Here is a 22,896-nt window from a genome sequence, read left to right as displayed (position 1 = left end):
CTATATCTCATTACCTATTATCACTAAAACATTGCGATTTAATCCAGTTATAGAGCTAACTTTTCTCAACAATTAGGAAAAGAATTCATTTAAATCTGATCAATAGAAAGGGAGATATAAAGGTTTGAAATTTGAAACAAATAGAAAACCTCCAAAGTTTGACCTTCTATATCTTATTACCTATTATCACTAAAACATTGCGATTTAAACCAGTTATAGTGCTAACATTTTTCTACAATTTGATAAAGGATTCATTAAAATGACATCAACAGTAAGAGAGATACAATGGTTTGAAATTTGAACGCATTTGAAATCGAACAAGAAAACAATCAAAATTTAACCATCTATATCTTATTACTTATTATCACTAAAACATTCCGATTTAATCCAGTTATAGAGCTAACTTTTCTCTACAATTGAGTAAAGAATTCATTTAAATCTGATGAATAGAAAGGGAGATACAAACGTTTGAATTTTGAAACAAATAGAAAACCTCTATAGTTTAACCTTCTAGATCTCATTACCTATTATCACTAAAACATTGCGATTTAATCCAGTTATAGAGCTAACTCTTCTCTACAATTGGGCAAAGAATTCATTTCATTCTGGTCAATAGAAAGGGAGATATGAAGGTTTAAAATTTGAAACAAATAGAAAACCTCCAAAGTTTGACCTTCTATATCTTATTACCTATTATCCCCAAAAATCATGCGATTTAAGCTAACTTTTCTCTACAATTTGGTAAAGAATTCATTTAAATCTGATCAATGGAAAGGGAGATATAAAGGTTTGAAATTTGAAACAAATAGAAAACCTCCAAAGGTTAACCTTCTATATCTCATTACCTATTATCACTAAAACATTGCGATTTAAACCAGTTATAGAGCTAACTTTTCTCTACAATTGGGTAAAGAATTCATTAAATTCTGATCAATAGAAAGGGAGATATAATGGTTTGAACTTTGAAACAAATAGAAAACCTCCAAAGGTTAACCTTCTATATCTCATTACCTATTATCACTAAAATATTGCGATTTAATCCAGTTATAGAGCTAAATTTTCTCAATAATTAGGAAAAGAATTCATTTAAATCTGATCAATAGAAAGGGAGATAAAATGGTTTGAAATTTGAAACAAATAGAAAACATCCAAAGTTTGACCTTCTATATCTCATTAATTATTATCACTAAAACATTGCGATTATAACCAGTTATAGAGCTAACTTTTCTCTACAATTGGGCAAAGAATTCATTTAATTCTGATCAATATAAAGGGAGATATAAAGGTTTGAAATTTGAAACAAATAGAAAACCTCCAAAGTTTAACCTTCTATATCTCATTACTTATTATCACTAAAACATTCCGATTTAATTCAGTTATAGAGCTAATATTTCTCTACAATTGAGTGAAGAATTCATTTAATTCTGATCAATAGAAAGGGAGATATGAAGGTTTGAAATTTGAAACAAATAGAAAATCTCCAAAGTTTGACCTTCTATATCTTATTACCTATTATCCCCAAAAATCATGCTATTTAAGCTAACTTTTCTCTACAATTTGGTAAAGAATTCATTTAAATCTGATCGATGGAAAGGGAGATATAAAGGTTTGAAATTTGAAACAAAAAGAAAACCTCCAAAGTTTAACCTTCCATATCTCATTACCTATTATCACTAAAACATTGCGATTTAGAAAAGGAGATATAACGGTTTGAAATTTGAAACAAATAGAAAACAATCAAAGTTTAATCTTCTATATCTCATTACTTATGATCACTAAAACATTGCGATTTAAACCAGTTATAGAGCTAACTCTTCTCTACAATTGGGCAAAGAATTCATTTAATTCTGATCAATAGAAAGGGAGATATGAAGGTTTGAAATTTGAAACAAATAGAAAACCTCCAAAGTTTGACCTTCTATATCTTATTACCTATTATCACTAAAACATTGCGATTTAAACCAGTTATAGTGCTAACATTTTTCTACAATTTGATAAAGGATTCATTAAAATGACATCAACAGTAAGAGAGATGCAATGGTTTGAAATTTGAACGCATTTGAAATCGAACAAGAAAACAATCAAAATTTAATCATCTATATCTTATTACTTATTATCACTAAAACATTCCGATTTAATCCAGTTATAGAGCTAACTTTTCTCTACAATTGAGTAAAGAATTCATTTAAATCTGATCAATAGAAAGGGAGATATAAAGGTTTGAAATTTGAAACAAATAGAAAACCTCCAAAGTTTGACCTTCTATATCATATTACCTATTATCACTAAAACATTGCGATTTAAACCAGTTACAGTGCTAACATTTTTCTACAATTTGGTAAAGGATTCATTAAAATGACATCAACATTAAGAGAGATGCAATGGTTTGAAATTTGAACGCATTTGAAATCGAAGAAGAAAACAATCAAAATTTAACCATCTATATTTTATTACTTATTATCACTAAAACATTGCGATTTTAACCAGTTATAGAGCTAACTTTTCTCTACATTTTGGTAAAGAATTGATTTAAATCTGATCAATGGAAAGGGAGATATAAAGGTTTGAAATTTGAAACAAATAGAAAACCTCCAAAGTTTAACCTTCTATATCTCATTACCTATTATCACTAAAACATTGCGATTGAGAAAGGGAGATATAACGATTTGAAATTTGAATCGAATAGAAAACCTCCAAAGTTTAACCTTCTATATCTCATTACTGATAATCACTAAAACATTGCGATTTAATCCAGTTATAGAGCTAACTCTTCTCTACAATTGGGCAAAGAATTCATTTAATTCTGATCAATAGAAAGGGAGATATGAAGGTTTGAAATTTGAAACAAATAGAAAACCTCCAAAGTTTGACCTTCTATATCTTATTACCTATTATCACTAAAACATTGCGATTTAAACCAGTTATAGTGCTAACATTTTTCTGCAATTTGATAAAGGATTCATTAAAATGACATCAACAGTAAGAGAGATACAATGGTTTGAAATTTGAACGCATTTGAAATCGAACAAGAAAACAATCAAAATTTAACCATCTATATCTTATTACTTATTATCACTAAAACATTCCGATTTAATCCAGTTATAGAGCTAACTTTTCTCTACAATTGAGTAAAGAATTCATTTAAATCTGATCAATAGAAAGGGAGATACAAACGTTTGAATTTTGAAACAAATAGAAATTCTCTAAAGTTTAACCTTCTAGATCTCATTACCTATTATCACTAAAACATTGCGATTTAATCCAGTTATAGAGCTAACTCTTCTCTACAATTGGACAAAGAATTCATTTCATTCTGATCAATAGAAAGGGAGATATGAAGGTTTAAAATTTGAAACAAATAGAAAACATCCAAAGTTTGACCTTCTATATCTCATTACTTATTATCACTAAAACATTGCGATTTTAACCAGTTATAGAGCTAACTTTTCTCTACAATTGGGCAAAGAATTCATTTAATTCTGATCAATATAAAGGGAGATATAAAGGTTTGAAATTTGAAACAAATAGAAAACCTCCAAAGTTTAACCTTCTATATCTCATTACTTATTATCACTAAAACATTCCGATTTAATCCAGTTATAGAGCTAATATTTCTCTACAATTGAGTGAAAAATTCATTTAAATGTGATCAATAGAAAGGGAGATATAAAGGTTTGAAATTTGAAACAAATAGAAAACCTCCAAAGTTTAACCTTCTATATCTCATTACTTATAATCACTAAAACATTGCGATTTAATCCAGTTATAGAGCTAACTCTTCTCTACAATTGGGCAAGGAATTCATTTAATTCTGATCAATATAAAGGGAGATATAAAGGTTTGAAATTTGAAACAATTAGAAAACCTCCAAAGTTTGACCTTCTATATCATATTACCTATTATCACTAAAACATTGCGATTTAATCCAGTTATAGAGCTAACTCTTCTCTACAATTGGGCAAGGAATTCATTTAATTCTGATCAATATAAAGGGAGATATGAAGGTTTGAAATTTGAAACAAATAGAAAACCTCCAAAGTTTGACCTTCTATATCTTATTACCTATTATCACTAAAACATTGCGATTTAAACCAGTTATAGTGCTAACATTTTTCTACAATTTGGTAAAGGATTCATTAAAATGACATCAACAGTAAGAGAGATGCAATGGTTTGAAATTTGAACGCATTTGAAATCGAACAAGAAAACAATCAAAATTTAACCATCTATATCTTATTACTTATTATCACTAAAACATTCCGATTTAATCCAGTTATAGAGCTAACTTTTCTCTACAATTGAGTAAAGAATTGATTTAAATCTGATCAATAGAAAGGGAGATACAAACGTTTGAATTTTGAAACAAATAGAAAACCTCCAAAGTTTAACCATCTATATCTTATTACTTATTATCACTAAAACATTGCGATTTAAACCAGTTATAGAGCTAACTCTTCTCTACAATTGGGCAAAGAATTCATTTCATTCTGATCAATAGAAAGGGAGATATGAAGGTTTGAAATTTGAAACAAATAGAAAACCTCTAAAGTTTGACCTTCTATATCTTATTACCTATTATCCCCAAAAATCATGCGATTTAAGCTAACTTTTCTCTACAATTTGGTAAAGAATTCATTTAAATCTGATCAATGGAAAGGGAGATTTAAAGTTTTGAAATTTGAAACAAATAGAAAAGCTCCAAAGTTTAACCTTCTATATCTCATTACCTATTATCACTAAAACATTGCGATTGAGAAAGGGAGATATAACGGTTTGAAATTTGAAACAAATAGAAAAAAATCAAAGTTTAACCTTCTATATCTCATTACTTATGATCACTAAAACATTGCGATTTAATCCAGTTCTATAGCTAACTTTTCTGTACAATTGGGTAAAGATTTCATTTAAATCTGATCAATAGAAAGGGAGATATAAAGGTTTGAAATTTGAAACAAATAGAAAACCTCTAATGTTTAATTTTCTATATCTCATTACTTATTATCACTAAAACATTGCGATTTTAACCAGTTATAGAGCTAACTTTTCTGTACAATTGGGTAAAGAATTCATTTAAATCTGATCAATAGAAAGGGAGATATAAAGGTTTGAAATTTGAAACAAATAGAAAACCTCTAATGTTTAATTTTCTATATCTCATTACTTATTATCACTAAAATATTGCGATTTAAACCAGTTATATAGCTATCTTTTCTGTACAATTGGGTAAAGAATTCATTTAAATCTGATCATTAGAAAGGGAGATATAAAGGTTTGAAATTTGAAACAAATAGAAAACCTCTAATGTTTAATTTTCTATATCTCATTACTTATTATCACTGAAACATTGCGATTTAAACCAGTTATATTGCTAACTTTTCAGTACAATTGGGTAAAGAATTCATTTAAATCTGATCAATAGAAAGGGAGATATAAAGGTTTGAAATTTGAAACAAATAGAAAACCTCTAATGTTTAATTTTCTATATCTCATTACTTATTATCACTAAAACATTGCGATTTAAACCAATTATATAGCTAACTTTTCTGTACAATTGGGTAAAGAATTCATTTAAATCTGATCAATAGAAAGTGAGATATAAGGGTTTGAAATTTGAAACAAATAGAAAACCTCTAATGTTTAATTTTCTATATCTCATTACTTATTATCACTAAAACATTGCGATTTAAACCAGTTATATAGCTAACTTTTCTGTACAATTGGGTAAAGAATTCATTTAAATCTGATCATTAGAAAGGTAGATATAAAGGTTTGAAATTTGAAACAAATAGAAAACCTCTAATGTTTAATTTTCTATATCTCATTACTTATTATCACTGAAACATTGCGATTTAAACCAGTTATATAGCTAACTTTTCTGTACAATTGGGTAAAGAATTCATTTAAATCTGATCATTAGAAAGGGAGATATAAAGGTTTGAAATTTGAAACAAATAGAAAACCTCTAATGTTTAATTTTCTATATCTCATTACTTATTATCACTGAAACATTGCGATTTAAACCAGTTATATTGCTAACTTTTCTGTACAATTGGGTAAAGAATTCATTTAAATGTGATCAATAGAAAGGGAGATATAAAGGTTTGAAATTTGAAACAAATAGAAAACCTCTAATGTTTAATTTTCTATATCTCATTACTTATTATCACTAAAACATTGCGATTTTAACCAGTTATAGAGCTAACGTTTCTCTACAATTGGGTAAAGAATTCATTAAATTCTGATCAATAGAAAGGGAGATATAAAGTTTTGAAATTTGAAACAAATAGAAAACCTCCAATGTTTAACCTTCTATATCTCATTACCTATTATGACTAGAATATTGATGTTTATACCAGGTTGTTATCAGCTAAGTTTTCTTTAATATTCTGTAAATAATTAATTAAAATTCTTTTAGACCATCCCTTATACAAAGTCTCATTAAGAGGAATTCCTTGCTGGAAATCCGCAATGATCCACTAAACCTCCTCAATGAATCGCCTACATCTGGCGAAGTGCTGGACGCACACCTACTACTCACCAGTTTTATTTCTCAGGCAAATAAATAGTCATCCATATATCCTACAAAACCATTAATTAGGGTACGTCTGCGTAGGCTAAATTCCCGATCATAAACGAATCAGTCATCAGGAACTAACTTCTTAGAACAAGATAGCCAATAAACCTTTCTTGATGGGTTTATAGGGACTACTGCAATACCTGCAATAAGAGGATAGATTTAATTCTCTACCCTAGAAGTAACATAATACAGAGAATATAAGTTTTATAAATGCCATCTTTGGAATATCTGTTAAGAGCATTGCTGGGAAGGACGCACAAGTTTCCTGGGCGTTGCTACCTACCGACTGTACTTTCTTTTTAGAACTTCATTCAAAAAAGTCTGGCCAAAAAATAACAAAGGAGTTTTGGATGGCGTGATTTGTTCTTGAATGTGGTTATCACTAATTAATGATTTCTTACTCTACTTTGGGCTTTCCTGAGGATGCCTGGAGCGTTACCAGATGTTAGAACAGATTTACCTAACCAAAAATCTTGTGAATCATTAAAGAGAAGGATTGAGTTGACACAATAAAGTGGTTATTTGTATTTTCCGGCAACCAATTCTTTTACTACGTCTACAGAGCATCATGTTCGCAATGCCTATTGCCTCTACAATAAAAAATAAGTAAATAAATAGATTAAATAGATAAAAAATGTTTTACAGATTAGGGTAACTTGTAGTTTGAAATAAAAAATTTTTTTATAAAAACAAATATTTATTGAAAATTTTAAGGCACATCTTTTACAAAAAATTAAAACTAAACAAAATATATTTTGTTTACTATTTCAAGGATTTATTTTCCTTATTTGAATTAAACTCTCTTTTTATAGCATTAGTAGATTAAGTACTCTAAGGCATGCTAAGTATTCTTGACTCATTGGAAGGGCGTGCAATCTAATTGTGTTTTGAATGTTCATCCCAAACAATATTATATTCGTAGTACTTAATTAGAAGCTGGTGTAAGCGCGACTTCATTAAATCGTGAGGGCATTTGTGCGTGCCAATTATTTTATTTCTTTTTTCCCTGAAAAAGAGAACAAAATACAGACACAGAGTTAACTCCTTAATAAAGAGTCAAATATTATAACTTGAAGTAAGATTTAATTTTCTAGGTTGTAAATAGTGTTGTTTGATTTAGAGGCCAAATCGTACCGACCAGTTCATCAATATTAGTTATATAATACAAGTATAGTGTGATAGTTCTTATTTGCTTTCAATTTATGCTTGCTTATCAGCATATTGAAAGATGGATATTCTTTAATTTAGGTCTACTTTTATAAACCCGTTTTTTTTTAACATCTAAGAGTCAACGTTAAAAACTTCATAATTACTCTAAGATATTAAAAAATAATTTTCTTTTTGCGATTTTTTGATTAGTTTGATTACATACTTGCTTTTTTTTTTTTTTAAAAAAAAAAAACATTCGTTTTGTTCCACAAAATTTAGGTTAGCATTTATTAGGATTTATATTTAGTTTATGATTGGTTAATCTTTATTTAAATGAAGTGTGGAATTTCAAGTACCACCTCATTAGGATGAATGCAAAAAGAGAAAGTTTGTGAGAATATATTTATTAGCATGAAAGTATTTATTGGCGTGGTGTGTTTTCAGCGTGAACGTATTTATTAGCACTAATATATTTATTGTTTGGTGTGGTGTTATCAGCGTGAATGTATTTATTAGCATGAAAGTATTTATTGGCGAGGTGTGTTTTCAGCGTGAACGTATTTATTAGCACTAATGTATTTATTGTTTGGTGTGGTGTTATCAGCGTGAACGTATTCATTAGCACTAATGTATTTATTATTTGGTGTGGTGTTATCAGTGTGAATGTATTTATTAGCTTGAATGTAGTCACTGGATGCGAGTTGTGTTTAGGTTAGGATTTTATCTCATTCCTATTATTGGTAAATCAAATAGATTAGGTATTACCATTAGATTAGAGGGTACCAGAAATTTATTTCAATAAGTGAGTGGGTTATAATAAATTTTTTTTTTTCATGCGATTAGTCCTTCATTATATTCATCAAACAATAATTGATAAGTAAAAAGTAATCGCGTATTCTTTCAGGCTGGGCTTAACGTTCAACTAGCCACTAGGTGTCATGGACGAGGGCAGAAGCTCATACTTAACTATAAACAATTTTTTCTAACAAATAAAAAGTAATCATACGCGGGATTCGAACTATGGATCTCCCTCTTACAAAGCTACGCTCATGCCCTCCCCATAATTGATAATAAACGCTCATTTATAAATGCGGTTACAAGTTAGAAATTGGAAATATAGAAACGAAGTAAATTCGGTGGTAGGGTGGCGGATAATGATGTTGTCAAGAGGCCTCTCAAAGCAAAGAAAAAAAGGAAGGATGATGCCAGCATGTCAGCAACTCTCTTCCCTCCGTCGACAGGATTCGATAGCTAAAGGGCTCAAGAGGGGTTATTTGCTCCAACAACTCTTAGCTCCATACTACATTCCAGCGGAAAGCTGTAAGGGATTTAGCGAGGGAAGAGGAGGTGCTGTCTCAGCACGAGAAGTTTTAGATGTAAAGATGGCGCTTATAACCAAGTTTTCGATGTCCCCCCCACAAAAGTGGCAAGTTCTTTTTTTTTTTTTTTTTTTTTTTTATATGGCAATGAACCTGGGTGGTTATTATGCCCTTCACCTCTCTGTGGCAGTTCATATGCCAACTTTATACCCAACGTTTTGCTAGGGCAACCACTTACGGAACTCCATTCTTAAAGCTATACACACTATACTTAAAGTTAACTCATTCACACTATAAATTACATTCATACCTATATACAATTAAATACAATATATACATTTTTAAAATTTTTGTATATACATGATTCTATATACTAATTTATTTTCCTATATATTGTTAATTAATTTAATTTCCTTCAAAAACTTTATTACATTGTCTATTCTTTTCTGGTCATCTGCTAAGGCTTCCTCCAGTGAGTGCGGAACACCGTGGCGCTGTCTATATTGCTCATACTCGGAACATTCCACCAGAACATGTTGCACAGTTAAGGGTTCATTACATGAACCGCATGTAGGAGGGCTATCCTGACACATGAGGTAACCATGGGTCAACCGGGTATGGCCGATCCTCAGGCGAGAAACCACTACCTCTTCTCTGCGGTTGTCCCGCGATGAGGAGTCCCAGGCTTGGACGGCAGTTTTAATCATCCTAAGCTTATTATTCGTCACCTGGGACCACTCATTCTGCCAGGATTCATAAATGTAGCTTCTAATCTGCTTGTTCTAATCGGCAAGTTCTTGGTTATGCTCATAGATTGCGTTACTATCAATGAAATATTTGCTAAGTTACAGGATGACAATAACTCAATCCAGTGTTCAACTTGATCTAACAGTTTCTGTTTGCGGTCTTTTTTATTTGTGTGATGTATTTGGTGTTAAAAATGGATATACCAGGATATCATGGCTTAAAAAGATCCATCGTTTTATTGCTGTTCATCACCAAAGTTAGAAAGGTTTGTTTAACAAGAGAGTCTGCAACAGTAATGGCAGCTGAAATAATAAATGTGTTCTTAAATATATTGAAGATATTCAACGTAAAGGACACATAGAAAATTTATCACGATTGTGATACCTCTTCTCCCAGAAGTGATGAAAAGGAAAAATAGTGAATTACATGACTTTTTTTTTTGTAACATATGAGAAAATTTATTTAATTTTGATTTCTAACTGATTGAAAAATCCATAAAATGGGGTTTCCTCTAAAAAGCAAATAAGCGCCTTACTTAAATCAAGCACAATGGCCAACATTTCTTTCATTATTAACGGTCATAAATGGTAATCAACTTACCATATTACGTGAAAGTATATCTCGCCTTCTTCCAAGGAGACCCCAAGAATATTGTTGGGTCTAGCAGCGCCATTTTTATGCATCTAGAGAACAACCGAAAATTTTATATGCAGCTGAAGATCTCAGTATGTATAATCACATGATTTATTTTTTTTGTGTGAACATTTTTATTTTATTTTAAACGGATTATAAACATTTTTAATTATCAAATAAAATTAATATCACAAAGAAGAAGTATGCAGCGAGGGACCGAGAGAGTGATTGAAATAGATGTTTGCTTTTGATTTGACAAAGAGCGGCGCTGTTCAACTAAATTTGTTGGCTGCAACAAACCACACTAGTCAGACATAAGTCGCCACACATAAAACTAATAATGGAAGTATGAAAGCAAATAAATATTTTTTTAAATAAATAAATTGTGGTATAGGCAAACAACGGAACAGGACAAACATGTATGAGTCGATAATGAAGTCAAACTTGACGGATTAGTTTAGTCGTTGGGTAATAAATTCCCTCTGGGGGAAGGATGAATATAAACCACTCTGGGGGAAAGGATGAATATAGACCACTCTGGAGGAAGGATGAATATAAACCACTCTGGTGGAAAGGTGAATATAAACCACACTGGATGCGTTTTACATAGAGGCTTTAGGGGTTAGTGCCTACCCTCAGTGAGGTGTTCTGCCGCCATGGTTTGATATTTCAAAGCTAGTCGCTATGAATATTTATGCTGCTGTGGTCTTAAGACCATGCTTGAAATAAGAGTTGAAGTTGGAGAATTGATGGTTTAGAAAAGCCAAGATGAATAGGATATGAGTTAGTGGAGACTTTTGAAGTTTGGAATGTTTTACTAATTGAAAGTACACACAGTCATGACAGCCCTTAAAAGTGTTTAGCCTAGTTCTGCCTAGTGTTCCTTAAAAAGGGGGTTACCATCATTAAGTTGTTTCAAGTTAATGACTTCACATTGCTTTGTACTAAATAGTATTTCTACATTTGCGGATCAACAAGTTGTTCTTGACAATCAAGTTAAGACAAAAATTGTGAAGGTTTACAACAATTTGATACAATAATAATAATAATAAAGGGGTAGTCCTCATACCCCTCTGGTAGAGAACTTGATTGAGGTGAAAGAAACTGAAGTAAAATTATAAAAGTAAAATAGCAAATTTAATAAATGTTTAAATTAAAATCGATAAACATATAGAATTAAGTGCTAACAAATAGCGTATTTAATTACTTTTTTACAACTACCTTAACCTAAACTAAAAAGAACGAACTCACGGTCATTCTCTAGGCCAATCTAAAATATAGTTGTAACTAGGAGTGAGAGACTTTAGGTTAGTGAGATTAAAATTGTTGGTGAACAGAGTCTAGAGAATAGATGCGCATTTGGTGAGACTGAGACTAGATGACAGAAGCTTACTTCAGATGAAGTCTAAAGAGAGATTCGTGCAATAAGTAATAAGATTATGGGTCAAATAAGTTGCAAATATTGCTGCGGAAATATCATCTGCCAGCTATTCCTTTTGTGTTCGTTCTAAAAATGATACTGTTGATCAAATGTGATATACCTAGGTCATAAATTTGAGAATACTCTAACTCAGAGCAAACTAATTTATAAATAAGGAAAATTTGGGACTCTTTATTTGGTAAAGGTTACTACATTATTTTTGTTTCTGTCTACACCATTCATTTGAGCATCATTTAAGAAATGAATTCAGCTTCAGCTTTGTGTTAAGGATTCAATGTTAATAAAGAGCACACAAGAGAAAAAAAAAAACCTTTCACAAGCCAGAGGATATCTGTCAATCATGAACAGAAGAAATAGTAGTGCACCAAATGGGAACTCAGCAATGCACCAGGTCATACAGAAAACGGTTATTAGTTAGGTATCACTTTTAGTTTGTTTGTGAGAGTTAGAGATCACCGTTTACACTTTATAAATACCATTAGGAGAATGCTTAATCTAAAACTACTTACGTTTCTTAGTAATTTCTCTACGTATGCATCTGACAACATTTTATCTTCAGGTTTGGTCTCTGCTATTTCACAGGGTGATGAAGCTTCGCTTTTTGCTATAAAAGTTGAATTTCTTCAAATATTGGAGTCTTTCTAAATCATGCAGATGTACAATTTAATTAATTAAGTACGGCTCTAAATTCCTAAGTTACTTCTCATTATAGTCTAGTAGGGAATAGCTGAAGAATTTTCTATCGGTTCTTACAAGTCTTCAATACAAAAAAATCTGCAAGCCCTACGATATTTATATATTGTCTAGTAAGATGACCAAATCGAATGGTAACTTCAGTTGAAATAGCTTTGGTAAACTTTTAGATAATTTATCAACACTATTAGTTAAGGGGTAACAATACAAAAAAATCACTTACTTGCCATCCTATCTTGAAAACAAATGTGCTTAGTCGAAATATAAAATCTGAAAATGAGAAAAAAAAATTAGATTAATGAAAAAAACGAGTAATGTGAGGGACTATACCAAATTTGATGAGCCGCTATGTTTCGAAATGTAATTTTACTTTTATTTGCTGAACAATTTAACTTACTTGTGTGAGCTGAAGTTTCATACTAGTAATCCAACTTAGATGCTTAGATGGGATCCTTTGATAGTTGGTGTAACGGGAAGTGCTGGTACATTAGTTTACTCGATCTTTACTCAGAAATTTTGAAAAAACTTCGCAATTTAAAATTTATTAAATTAAAACTGAACGTATTTAACAGAAAAAAAGAGTAATAATAATTCATTTAATTTTGGGACAATTTAAACTGACAAAAAATTGGAAAATGGCAGAAAAATAGAAGCCCCCCTTGAATAAATTGAAATTCGAATGATATTAGTTAAAAAAGAGGTAATATAGAAGCACATTAAGTATTTTGTAAGTTTGTACAAAACAGACAGTTACGACGCTTCCTATGGTGTACAGCTAAAGTGAAAGAGCAAAAAGTGGTCTAGATACCAAAATTTTGATGATTTACAGCATTCAGTTTGTATAATTGAAATTTTTCTTCTTTTATCGAATAAACAGGACAAAATTTTCTGTGCATTGTTATTATTTAAATAGTTCAATTCCATAACATACATACAGGGATTCCTGTAAAAAAATAGACACTTTCAAAATTGCATGTATTGAATTGTAATGATGTACACATCATTATAAAAAATATCATTTTTGGGGTTTGCACTTCATTTGATGTAATCATTTCATCGTGTGTAATGCAAAATAATAATTCTCTGCTTAGTGCAGTATTTCGAAACATTGAACTGTAGAAGATATAGCAAATCTGAGCATATTTCGTTAGGATCTGATCATAAGTATGCGGTCAAAGTCACTTAAACGGAATAGGCAGATTAAGGGAAAGAATATTACATTTTTTGATATTTTTTACGACATTGGCTCCAGAATTTCCTTTGAATTCCTTGGTTGAAAAAAATCGATTATTTGTGGGGGTAAACTGCCATTTCAGTGAAATGTAGACCTTTTTCAATGAAATATAGAGGTTAAGTCAGTTAAAGATAAATATGTTTTATTATAATAATTCTGAGTGTAAGGAAAAGGTATAAAATAGAACTTGGGAAATGTAGTGATAAAAAGTGTTCACTGCAGATTTTACTTTTTTTTGTACAGCCTTCAGGCCCGGAGTGAATTCTATCTGTCAGTTCTCTGGAATAACACAAATACCTTTTTTTTTGTTTTATAGGTGATTGAATAAAAGCGATGCTCTTACAAATTTTCGGTTAAAACTAACTACTTCCATCAAATCTACAGAATTTTGGTAATGTACCTCCACCTAATTATGCTCCTAAATGAGTTCCCAAGAGCTCCTATCTTATTTCTTTTTTCTTCCTCTTGTACATCTATGATCTGAATCGCCAGATGATGTTGAATTCTTTGTCAGGCTAGTTCTCACCCTATTAGTTTAATAGATTTGCTCTCTTTGTAATGAGTCAACGCGATATGACTTTGCCATTTCTTCATATCTTTAGATTTCATTTTGTTTAGATCAGGAATGGATAAATAAATTAATACATTTTTTACATTTAATATATTAATGAATACTTAATAAATTAATACATTAATACTCTCCTAGCTGCTCTGTTAAGTGCCTTAAAATCTGACTATGTAGAACCGTCGCCAGTAATATTAATAACGGATAATAAGGAATTTTCAAACTATCCTATTGTAAGGCAATCAACAATCAGTTGACGGGTTTCCTGGCTAACAACATATAATGTGATGAGTGGACCTTTCTTAGAGATTTCCAATTAGGCTTCAATAGGCTGAATACTCAATGACGGATACCTTTGTAGCGTTATCTCTTTCAAAAACTGCAGAAACTAGTAGTCCTAGCTAGAAATAACGTAGAAATAAATTTTAGAAATTTTGCTGTCTTCACTATTAGTACTACACAGATTTCATATAGATTAATACTAAATGAGATACAAGGTAATAAGAGAACAAAAATTTGATTTTATTAAATTAAAAGAACCTTGTTTTTTTTTTCTTTTAAAATTAGTTGTTCGTTAAGTTCTTGTTTCTTATCTACCTCTGCGATAGATGTAAAACTTGTTAGTGACATGTTATTTAACTTCACCATAGAAAATATCGAATTCCGCCTCAAGTTGTTTGAAATAATCGTCTGGTTGTTTGCGATTTAATTTCTCAGCTTTTTAAATCCATTTACTGAATCCGAATGGTGACTGGAATAGATGCTGAACTTTATCCATTGGTTCCATGGATTTTGTAGTTGGTTGTTTGTTGGTTGTAATTGGGTTGAGGTCGGTAAGTTGTTCAGAAACCTCCTTAGTTTACTTGTAACTTCGGTTGATTTTTTTTTTTTTTTTTAGATTGGTCTGTAAAAAATTAGAAAATGGGTTAGTTTATTGTTTTTTTAAATTTAAAACGTGACAATATTTGAGGTCATTGACACCTGGAGCTTTTTTCAGAGTATTCACTCGTTATGAACAACATTATCAAACCGAACAATGAGCTGTAATAAGCTTTAAGGAAGAAAAATCTAGGATTAGGCGCACAATTTTGATTTTTTAATAGTAATTAGTGAATAGTTTTTGAGAAAAAAAGAAGTCTGGATATGTGCACGACTTAGTCTTACTACAGTTTAGAAAATTGAATTGTTTTGAAACCTAAAATTTAAATTTTTACAACAACAGTCCAACCAAATTCAATGTTCCCTTAAGAGGTTTCCAATTGAAGTGTACAACTTACATTGACTAGGTTTAAATTAACCCCTTGTTAATTTAAGGAAATTAAAGAAACCTTTTATTTAAAAAAAATAAACAAAATGAATGACTATTTAGTAAAGTGGCGTCTTGTGGTACACAAATCTTAAACCAAGGGTGGCCAATCCGCGGACCGCATGTGGCTCGCCTTGAATAATTTTATAGCCCAAGAGATCCATCCTAATTTAACAAAATTTTATTTATTATCTCCTTATGGAACTGATTGACAGTATAATAATCAATTAAAACCCATTTTTGTAACATCAGAATCAAACATAGATTTTCATTATACCTATGTCATAAAAGAAAAATTCTAAATTGAGAAATCGGTACACAAGGTTGTGAACTCTTTTGGATCAACTTACTCCTGCGATTCGTTTTTTCGAAAATGAAAATTACCAAACATCATTTTCCACTACAATTGCAGCTTTCTAGCTGTATTTTTAAATGAGACATGGTAATAACGTTTGGGAGCTTCATATTTCCAATACTGTATCTCCTATCCTATTAGTGAAATCTCTGCTAAAATATGAGCAATTATAGTAGTACATATCTACCTCTCCATTTGTACAGAATTTCCGCTTTCTAGCTCATGTTTTGAATAAGATAAAAGGTGATAAAGTTTAGGAGTTTTAAATTTCATTCATATTTCTAACAGCTATATCTCTTTTCCTATTAGTGTAACCTCTGCTAAGATAAGGACAATTATAGCATTCAGTTACATTTACAATAGTTTAGAATTGCAGCTTTCTAGCTGTATTTATGAAAGAGATATAAGGTGATATTTGGGAGTTTTATATTTCCTTCATATTTCTAATAGTTGTATCTTCTTTTACATTATTGTAATCTCTGCGGAGATATGGACATTATAGTACTCATTTACATTTACAATTGTTTAAAATTGCAGCTTTTTAACTGTATTTATGAAAGAGATAAGGTGATAGCATTTGGGAGTTTTTATATTTCCAGCATATTTCTAATAGCTGTATCTCCTGTCCTATTGGTGTAATCTTTGCGAAAATATGGATACAGTACTCATTTATTTTAACTATTGGGCAAAATTGCATTTTTTTTTTTTTTTTGGCGTTGTATTTGAATAAGATATAAGGTAATAATTTTTGGGAACTTCACATTTCCTTCATATTTTGGATTGCTGTATTTCCTGTCCTGTTGGCGCACACCTTGCGCCCAATCTTGACTGTGTTGTGCAAGAGATAAGTGAAAGAGTTGAGAAACGAAATATAAATAAATTAAATATTATTCGCCATCTCATAATTGGCCATTATTATATTATCTACGTTTATATGTATGAATAATAATAATAATTTATTCTGTTTTGAATTTTCAATGCAAAAAGTTTTTGCAGTGGGTCCAATCTAATAGATAACATATAATTTTATAAGAGGCACGCAGGCTTATGATGAATTTCTAATTTGGCACACAAAATAATTTGAGTTAGCCACATCTGTCTTAAATTTAGCAATTTTACCAACACATTTAATTCTTATTTAAGTTATACAGGTTACAAAGATCATATCAAAGAGTTATGGTACTTGTTAATCTAATCTAATCAGTACAATCGAATTTTTGTAACGTGATAGTTCCGATTGGCTAATTTTGTCATTAAGTGTCATCGGGTGCCAACCTAAACTGAGTGTTATCGGTTGCTAAAACCAATATAGTTGTCTGCAATTTTCCGTTATAAAAATAGGCTGAACACACACACACACATAGGAACTTATATATATAAGTTACGTTATGCTGAACGAAAAATTACTTTTCCAAATTTTTTAATTTTGTTAATTTAATAACAGTTTATAAATTCTGACTTACAAAAATTTAAATAACTTTTATTTTTAAAATTTAATTCGTTCCAATGATGTCTGGGAAAAACAGCACATACCGAATGGTAAACTGACTGATATCATGGCAAGATTTAACAATAATCTAATTAGTAAGGATGTTGAAGCCCTGTTTAACGCCAGATTTAACCCTTCCCTCAGAAATATTAGCAGTTTTGGATTGGGTGAACATTACGTTCACTTTAAATGTCACATTGATATGATCAGAGTTGCCAATCAACTAAGATTAATGTCTAAGAAGAAGCCCCAACTCTATATATCCTCGATTGGGTTTATAAATTTAATACTAATTCCCCCTGCCCGTTATGTGGGGACAATAAAGATGATCTTATTCATTTCCTAATTATCTGCCCGATATTAGATGTCTTAAGATCCAAGTATCTACATATGCACAACATTAACTTTTCTTCCTGTGTTCAACCTGAAATTGTGTTGGAGAATCTCTTATGTTTCGACTCGGTTAATAAAGTAAAATATATGTACTTTTTTATAATTAACTCTGTAAAATTTAGAAATTTGTTTTCGTTAATTTAATATCTTCTTTTTTTTTTTATTTTATTTGCAACAGTGAATTTATTTTTGTTTTTGTTCTCTTTCTTTTTTCATGTATTTTATCTTTTGTATTTCATCCGGGTAAAGACACGGGTCAACCCCTTGCTACAATTGTATATTATAAGCAAGTTACAATAAATAATAAATAATAATAATAATAATAATTTTAAAATTTAATTATTACACAAACAAGTACGCAGATTATAGCACTTACAGCTATGGAATTTCTTAGTAAACTAAAGATCCTTTCAAAAGGCACAATAAGCCTCTTGTGGCTGCGGTGCCGTGGAGCGTGGGTCTCGTCCCGCTTTCTAATCTAATCTAAAAACCCATTCAAAGAGGCCGTTTTGTAATATGTATAGTGTCTAAAGCAATCTTTTATCTTATTTGGTTTAAAATATTTAAAAAATGATAAACTCATTAACATTTTTGACAAATTCTATTAAATTATTTTTGAGTTCTATATTGTTTTGTTTTATTATATCTGTAGCTTGATTGTATTCCATTATTATGATATTGCTTAATGAAATCTGATAATTTATTTGACTTTGTAACAATTTGTGAGAAATTTTAAATATCTTCTACACTAATCTTTCTCCATAATTGGTAACATAAAAATGGTTGTTGATGATTGGTAAAAATGCCACTTTTGGCTCTATTTTTAGTATAACTGCCACAATGAACACCAATTACTTCTACCTTTTCCGGAATTACTTATTTAGTAGAGTTAATAAATTTACGGTGATTAAAGATGGATTTAATTTTATAGGTAACATCTTCCACTGTATTTTCTTAGATGGGTTTACTAATATTACTATATTGTAGGTTTTTCAAAGTGTTGGTGTAAAAAACTGTCTCTTATTTACAGTTGTTCAATCAAAGGATTCAGATGGGAAAAATGAAACATTGTGTTTGATAAGTTAGTGATGTGAGGTTTCGGGGATTCCAAATTTATGGCCAGGATTATGAGTGATATCTTTTATAAATGGCATTGATGTTAAACTAAAAAGGCTGACTAAACACACTAAACAGATTAATTCACTTTTAAACATATATAAAAGTCAGAAACCTTTCTGGGATTCAATAAACATTGTGAAATACTGAGACCTATTAAAGGTTTCATGTTTCTTAGACTTTCTTAGTTATTGCTCCGAACTGCAGTATACGATCCAGTATAATCTAAAAATCATCATAAAATTTACTTACTTTTAATTGCCTGACACACAATATTTGTAAGACATTTTGTTATATTGATGGATCGTTTGTTATTTAATGTTCCACTGAGCATTTACGTTATTAGTGCTGTTTAAACACACATTTGATTAAAGCAAGCCCATTAAGATCCACTGAAAAAGAAAAAAAATGGAAACCTGTTTTTTTTACTTTGAATTACTCCTCATTATAAGAGGATCTACCAAAAGTTGGAGTACAATTTTTAAAAACAAACAAAACATACGCCTTTTTATGAAAAATAAATAATATTAATAACTTTATTATCAAATTTCTTTTAACTTACCATTCTTTCAATCCACTAATTTTTAAAATTTGTAAGTAATACATTATCTAGAATTTAAAACTACAGATTATACGGTGGTTACGTTTTTGAGAGGATATTAATTTGCTCTCAGAATGAACAAGGTCTGGTTTACACGAAAACCAATAGGAACTTTTTGGTCTGCTATGGATTTTTGTTCCAAGATAAGTTTCTCCTGATGCAATGAGGTAGGTGTAGGTACCTTGACGTCAAACAAAATAACTTTCATCATCCAACCTACTACATATAATGAAGATTTATTCTTAGAACAAAAAGCTGAAGGGTACCAAGATAATAGGAAATTAATATCGCGCGTTATAAAAGAAACCATCGAAAAATAATTAGAATCTCGCATAAACAGATTACATGAAAATATGGAAAATGTAGAGAGATATCTGACGGAGTTTTCATTAGAGACAAATAGAATGGAAAAGTTTTAAACCTCAACTTAAACAGAGTAACTTTTCTATAGAAACTAACTTAGCCACCACACCCAGAAAATCTTTCCAAATACCCCCAACAAAAATGAGCTAGAAATTTACAAAAACTAACTCGTGTTGCCGATAAAAACAGTGATTCATGTAGTAAAACATTTACTGACTGCAGCGATCCTAGTCAGCGCATTATAAGTGTAGCCTTAACTCACGGACCAGCGAAGATCCCAATTGAGCTAACTAAGGCTTTTGTTGTAAACCAACAATATTGATTTAGTGATGTGGAGATGTTAGATTTTGAATTACAAGATACTTATCATCACTAGAACTTACACGCTGCAAAAGAGAAACGAGATGGAAATCTGTTTAAATATTATTTCTATCTTCGTAATAAATTAGATCATCTTAAGAACTATATGAGGTCTTAATTATGGTATAAATAAAGCTGCACTCAGTAAAAAAAGTCTCTGCACATTAATATAAGAATTTTTCTTAGTCACGAAGGAATTATTAATTATTAAAATAACTTGGGAAAAGTAGTAAATTTATCTAAACTTAGTAAGTAAATCTACATTGTTAATAAAGCCAAATTTCTGGTAAGTATGAAAATGAAATGAAATACATAAAACAATTTTCTGAAATTATTGTGCACTTTATTTTAAAAACCAAATTAATTTATTACAGCACATATTTTAATTACATCAAAATGCGGCAGCTGTTTATTGAGTTTTGATCATAGTTCTTATAAACATTTTGAGAAAGCTAGAAGAAAAAAGAAACAAAGGGATTTGCAGCATTCATAGTTTTTTGATAGCTATTATGACATCCACTGGTATTGAACGACTAAAAAAAAAAAATTCAACAGTTTTGTTTTCTCTTAAACTTGAAGATTTTTATAAAATAACATCTGTTGAGAATGTTTTCAAATTGTGGATTAATAAAAGAAAAGAATGTTGATAAGTTAAAATTATAGAAGTAATTAAAGCAGTGACAATAGAATTACAGACGAGCTAAGTAAATAGAGATAATAAATTGCTAATAAAGAGAAGAATGCTAAAAGAAAATCTAAAAAGTGAAATAGAAAATGGCAGAAATTAAATTATGTATGAACTAATGAGAAGATGATATTGGATGAACATACTCGTATATGACATATAATCTAAATAAACGCTACATCAAGGCAATCCGGCTAATAACAGTATTCATGATTTTTCGAAATGTCAGTGTACTACTCTTTAAACCAGATAGCATACTTAAAAATTCAAAATACCCAGAACCTGTACAAATTGCAGTTTTTTTCTATGCTATCTGGTTCTACTTCAACTTGGTAGAAGCCCGAAGTCAAGTCTAATAATGAGAAGATTTAGTATCTATCTAGCTTGTCTCCTAGTTCCGCTATATTTGAAAATAGGAAAGGGTCGTCAATAGCTTCTTTTTTTTCAGTATAATTAATTATAGTTTATTGCTGTTCACCGAGTCGTTCATTTTCTTTGGCTTGATCCTGGTAGGTTGATATTTACGTGCATGTTACTTGAACGCATCTCAGTTCATTGATTCATTGGGACTAGTTGTTGAGATAGTAATGAATAGTATCTTTGTGGACCTCTAAAATTCATGGGTTTTTAATATCTTTTAGGGAATGCTCTTGGTTTGTATGATTGTCGGTGTGTGTTAAACTGGGTGCTGCTATATTTATTTAAGATGCATTGAAAGTCATTCGTTAATATAGATAATGCTGCGATTAAGTCTTATGGGTTATTTGCTTTCAAGATTGAATACTATGTAGTACCTTTAGCATAGTCCTAAGGTTTATCTTCTTGAACATACGCTGAAGATTCCTAATTCCACAGGAGTTTTATGATTTTCGAAATAAACATAATAATAAATGAAGGTAAGTCTAATATCGTGTTATTTGTTTGCCTATGTTTTAAGAGTTCCGTGTTTTAGAGTTAATTCGTTTCCTTTGTCTGAGTAGGTTTGAACTTGTACACTTTTAGTTCATCAAAGGTGTTATAATGAGAGTGAACTATCTCTAATAAGACTCTGTACTAATAAGGCTGGTCCTTCAATTTTAGCTAAACGACTTTATTACTAATTTAGTAATTTCTAAAAATCTTGTTCAAAATTCTGGTTCACCTAGAAAATCTGGGATCATTTTTAAGTTTTCCTTTTTTAATTTTTTGAATTGAAAGTAAAATTTTTTGATAATTTCGAGCGATAGAGTTAGTTTGTAAAATTTAGAATTTTTATTCGAAAAATTAGCATTCGCTAGAAATAGTTAATGATATTTAATTTTACTTACAGTAAGTACATAATGTTCATTGATGTAGGCTCTTCTATTAACTATAAAAAAGATGCACTTTATCTTAGAATCACCTTACTGACTCCGCCAGTTATGTTGTGCGTAACGAGAAATCACTATAAATGTAATAAATCAAGTAATATTCATTTTAATTCAAGTTCAAAAATTTACTACTTACACTAATACACACAAAGAATATAGCGTTTATTGGTACGAAGTTCAGAGAGAGACTAAAAGCCGTTATCAAAGTAGACGTTTTGTAACATCTGTACTTTGCTGTCATCAGCAGTATTCCGAAGGATTGTTTTGCTTGAATGAAATTTACACACATATATTTAATATAAAACCATATTTATTCTCTGCTTTTACAGTTAATAATAGAAGTGGCTACACCAATTTTGTGCTTCCTGAAAGTAGAATTGTAATTATCATTAAATATTTCTAGCGAATTCTAATTTTTCGTATAATAAATCTATCTTAATAAACAAATTCTGCCGCTCGAAATTAACAAAAATATGTTAAACAAGTTTGGAAAATAAATTAAGATTTGAAGCCTGGGAGAG

General features: G+C 30.3%; 1 protein-coding gene across 12 annotated transcripts; it reads right to left on the bottom strand.

Annotated features, from left to right (window-relative positions):
* Positions 1–7,295: 7,295 nt before the first annotated feature.
* LOC141461878 (uncharacterized) lies at positions 7,296–22,649 on the bottom strand. Of its 12 annotated transcripts, none has more exons than XR_012463059.1 (9): positions 22,524–22,649; positions 22,334–22,449; positions 19,270–19,409; positions 14,899–15,262; positions 12,957–14,759; positions 12,783–12,829; positions 12,376–12,507; positions 10,393–10,475; positions 7,296–7,583 (listed from the first exon to the last, which is right to left on the bottom strand). XR_012463059.1 is itself a non-coding variant. In XM_074143302.1 (9 exons), exons 8-9 carry the CDS (start codon positions 9,750–9,752, stop codon positions 7,569–7,571), a joined length of 291 nt encoding a protein of 96 aa, XP_073999403.1. In that variant the 5' UTR covers positions 9,753–10,094; positions 10,393–10,475; positions 12,376–12,507; positions 12,783–12,829; positions 12,957–14,759; positions 14,899–15,262; positions 19,270–19,409; positions 22,334–22,634; the 3' UTR covers positions 7,296–7,568. The 12 variants fall into 12 exon arrangements, 5 of the variants coding, with proteins under 5 accessions (XP_073999403.1, XP_073999404.1, XP_073999402.1 ...); XR_012463056.1 differs by having other exon boundaries at positions 12,957–13,060; positions 13,368–14,759; positions 22,334–22,628; XR_012463055.1 differs by having other exon boundaries at positions 12,957–13,502; positions 14,194–14,759; positions 22,334–22,624.
* Between the last annotated feature and the right edge of the window lie 247 nt (positions 22,650–22,896).

This window comes from Rhodnius prolixus, unplaced genomic scaffold (assembly GCF_049639745.1).
Source record: "Rhodnius prolixus isolate KJV_2025 unplaced genomic scaffold, Rpr scaffold_12, whole genome shotgun sequence".
Taxonomy (NCBI): Eukaryota; Metazoa; Arthropoda; class Insecta; order Hemiptera; family Reduviidae; genus Rhodnius; species Rhodnius prolixus.
Note: the sequence above shows the minus strand (reverse complement) of the source record. Positions and strands in the feature narration are given on the sequence as shown.

Coding starts and splice junctions, on each gene's coding strand:
- LOC141461878 (XM_074143300.1), bottom strand. Junction 10,476..12,375: donor TAGAGAAATTACTAAGAAAC/GTAAGTAGTTTT, acceptor GTTGTTCTCTAG/ATGCATAAAAATGGCGCTGC. Junction 7,584..10,392: donor ATATACTTTCACGTAATATG/GTAAGTTGATTA, acceptor TCTCTTTTTCAG/GGAAAAAAGAAATAAAATAA.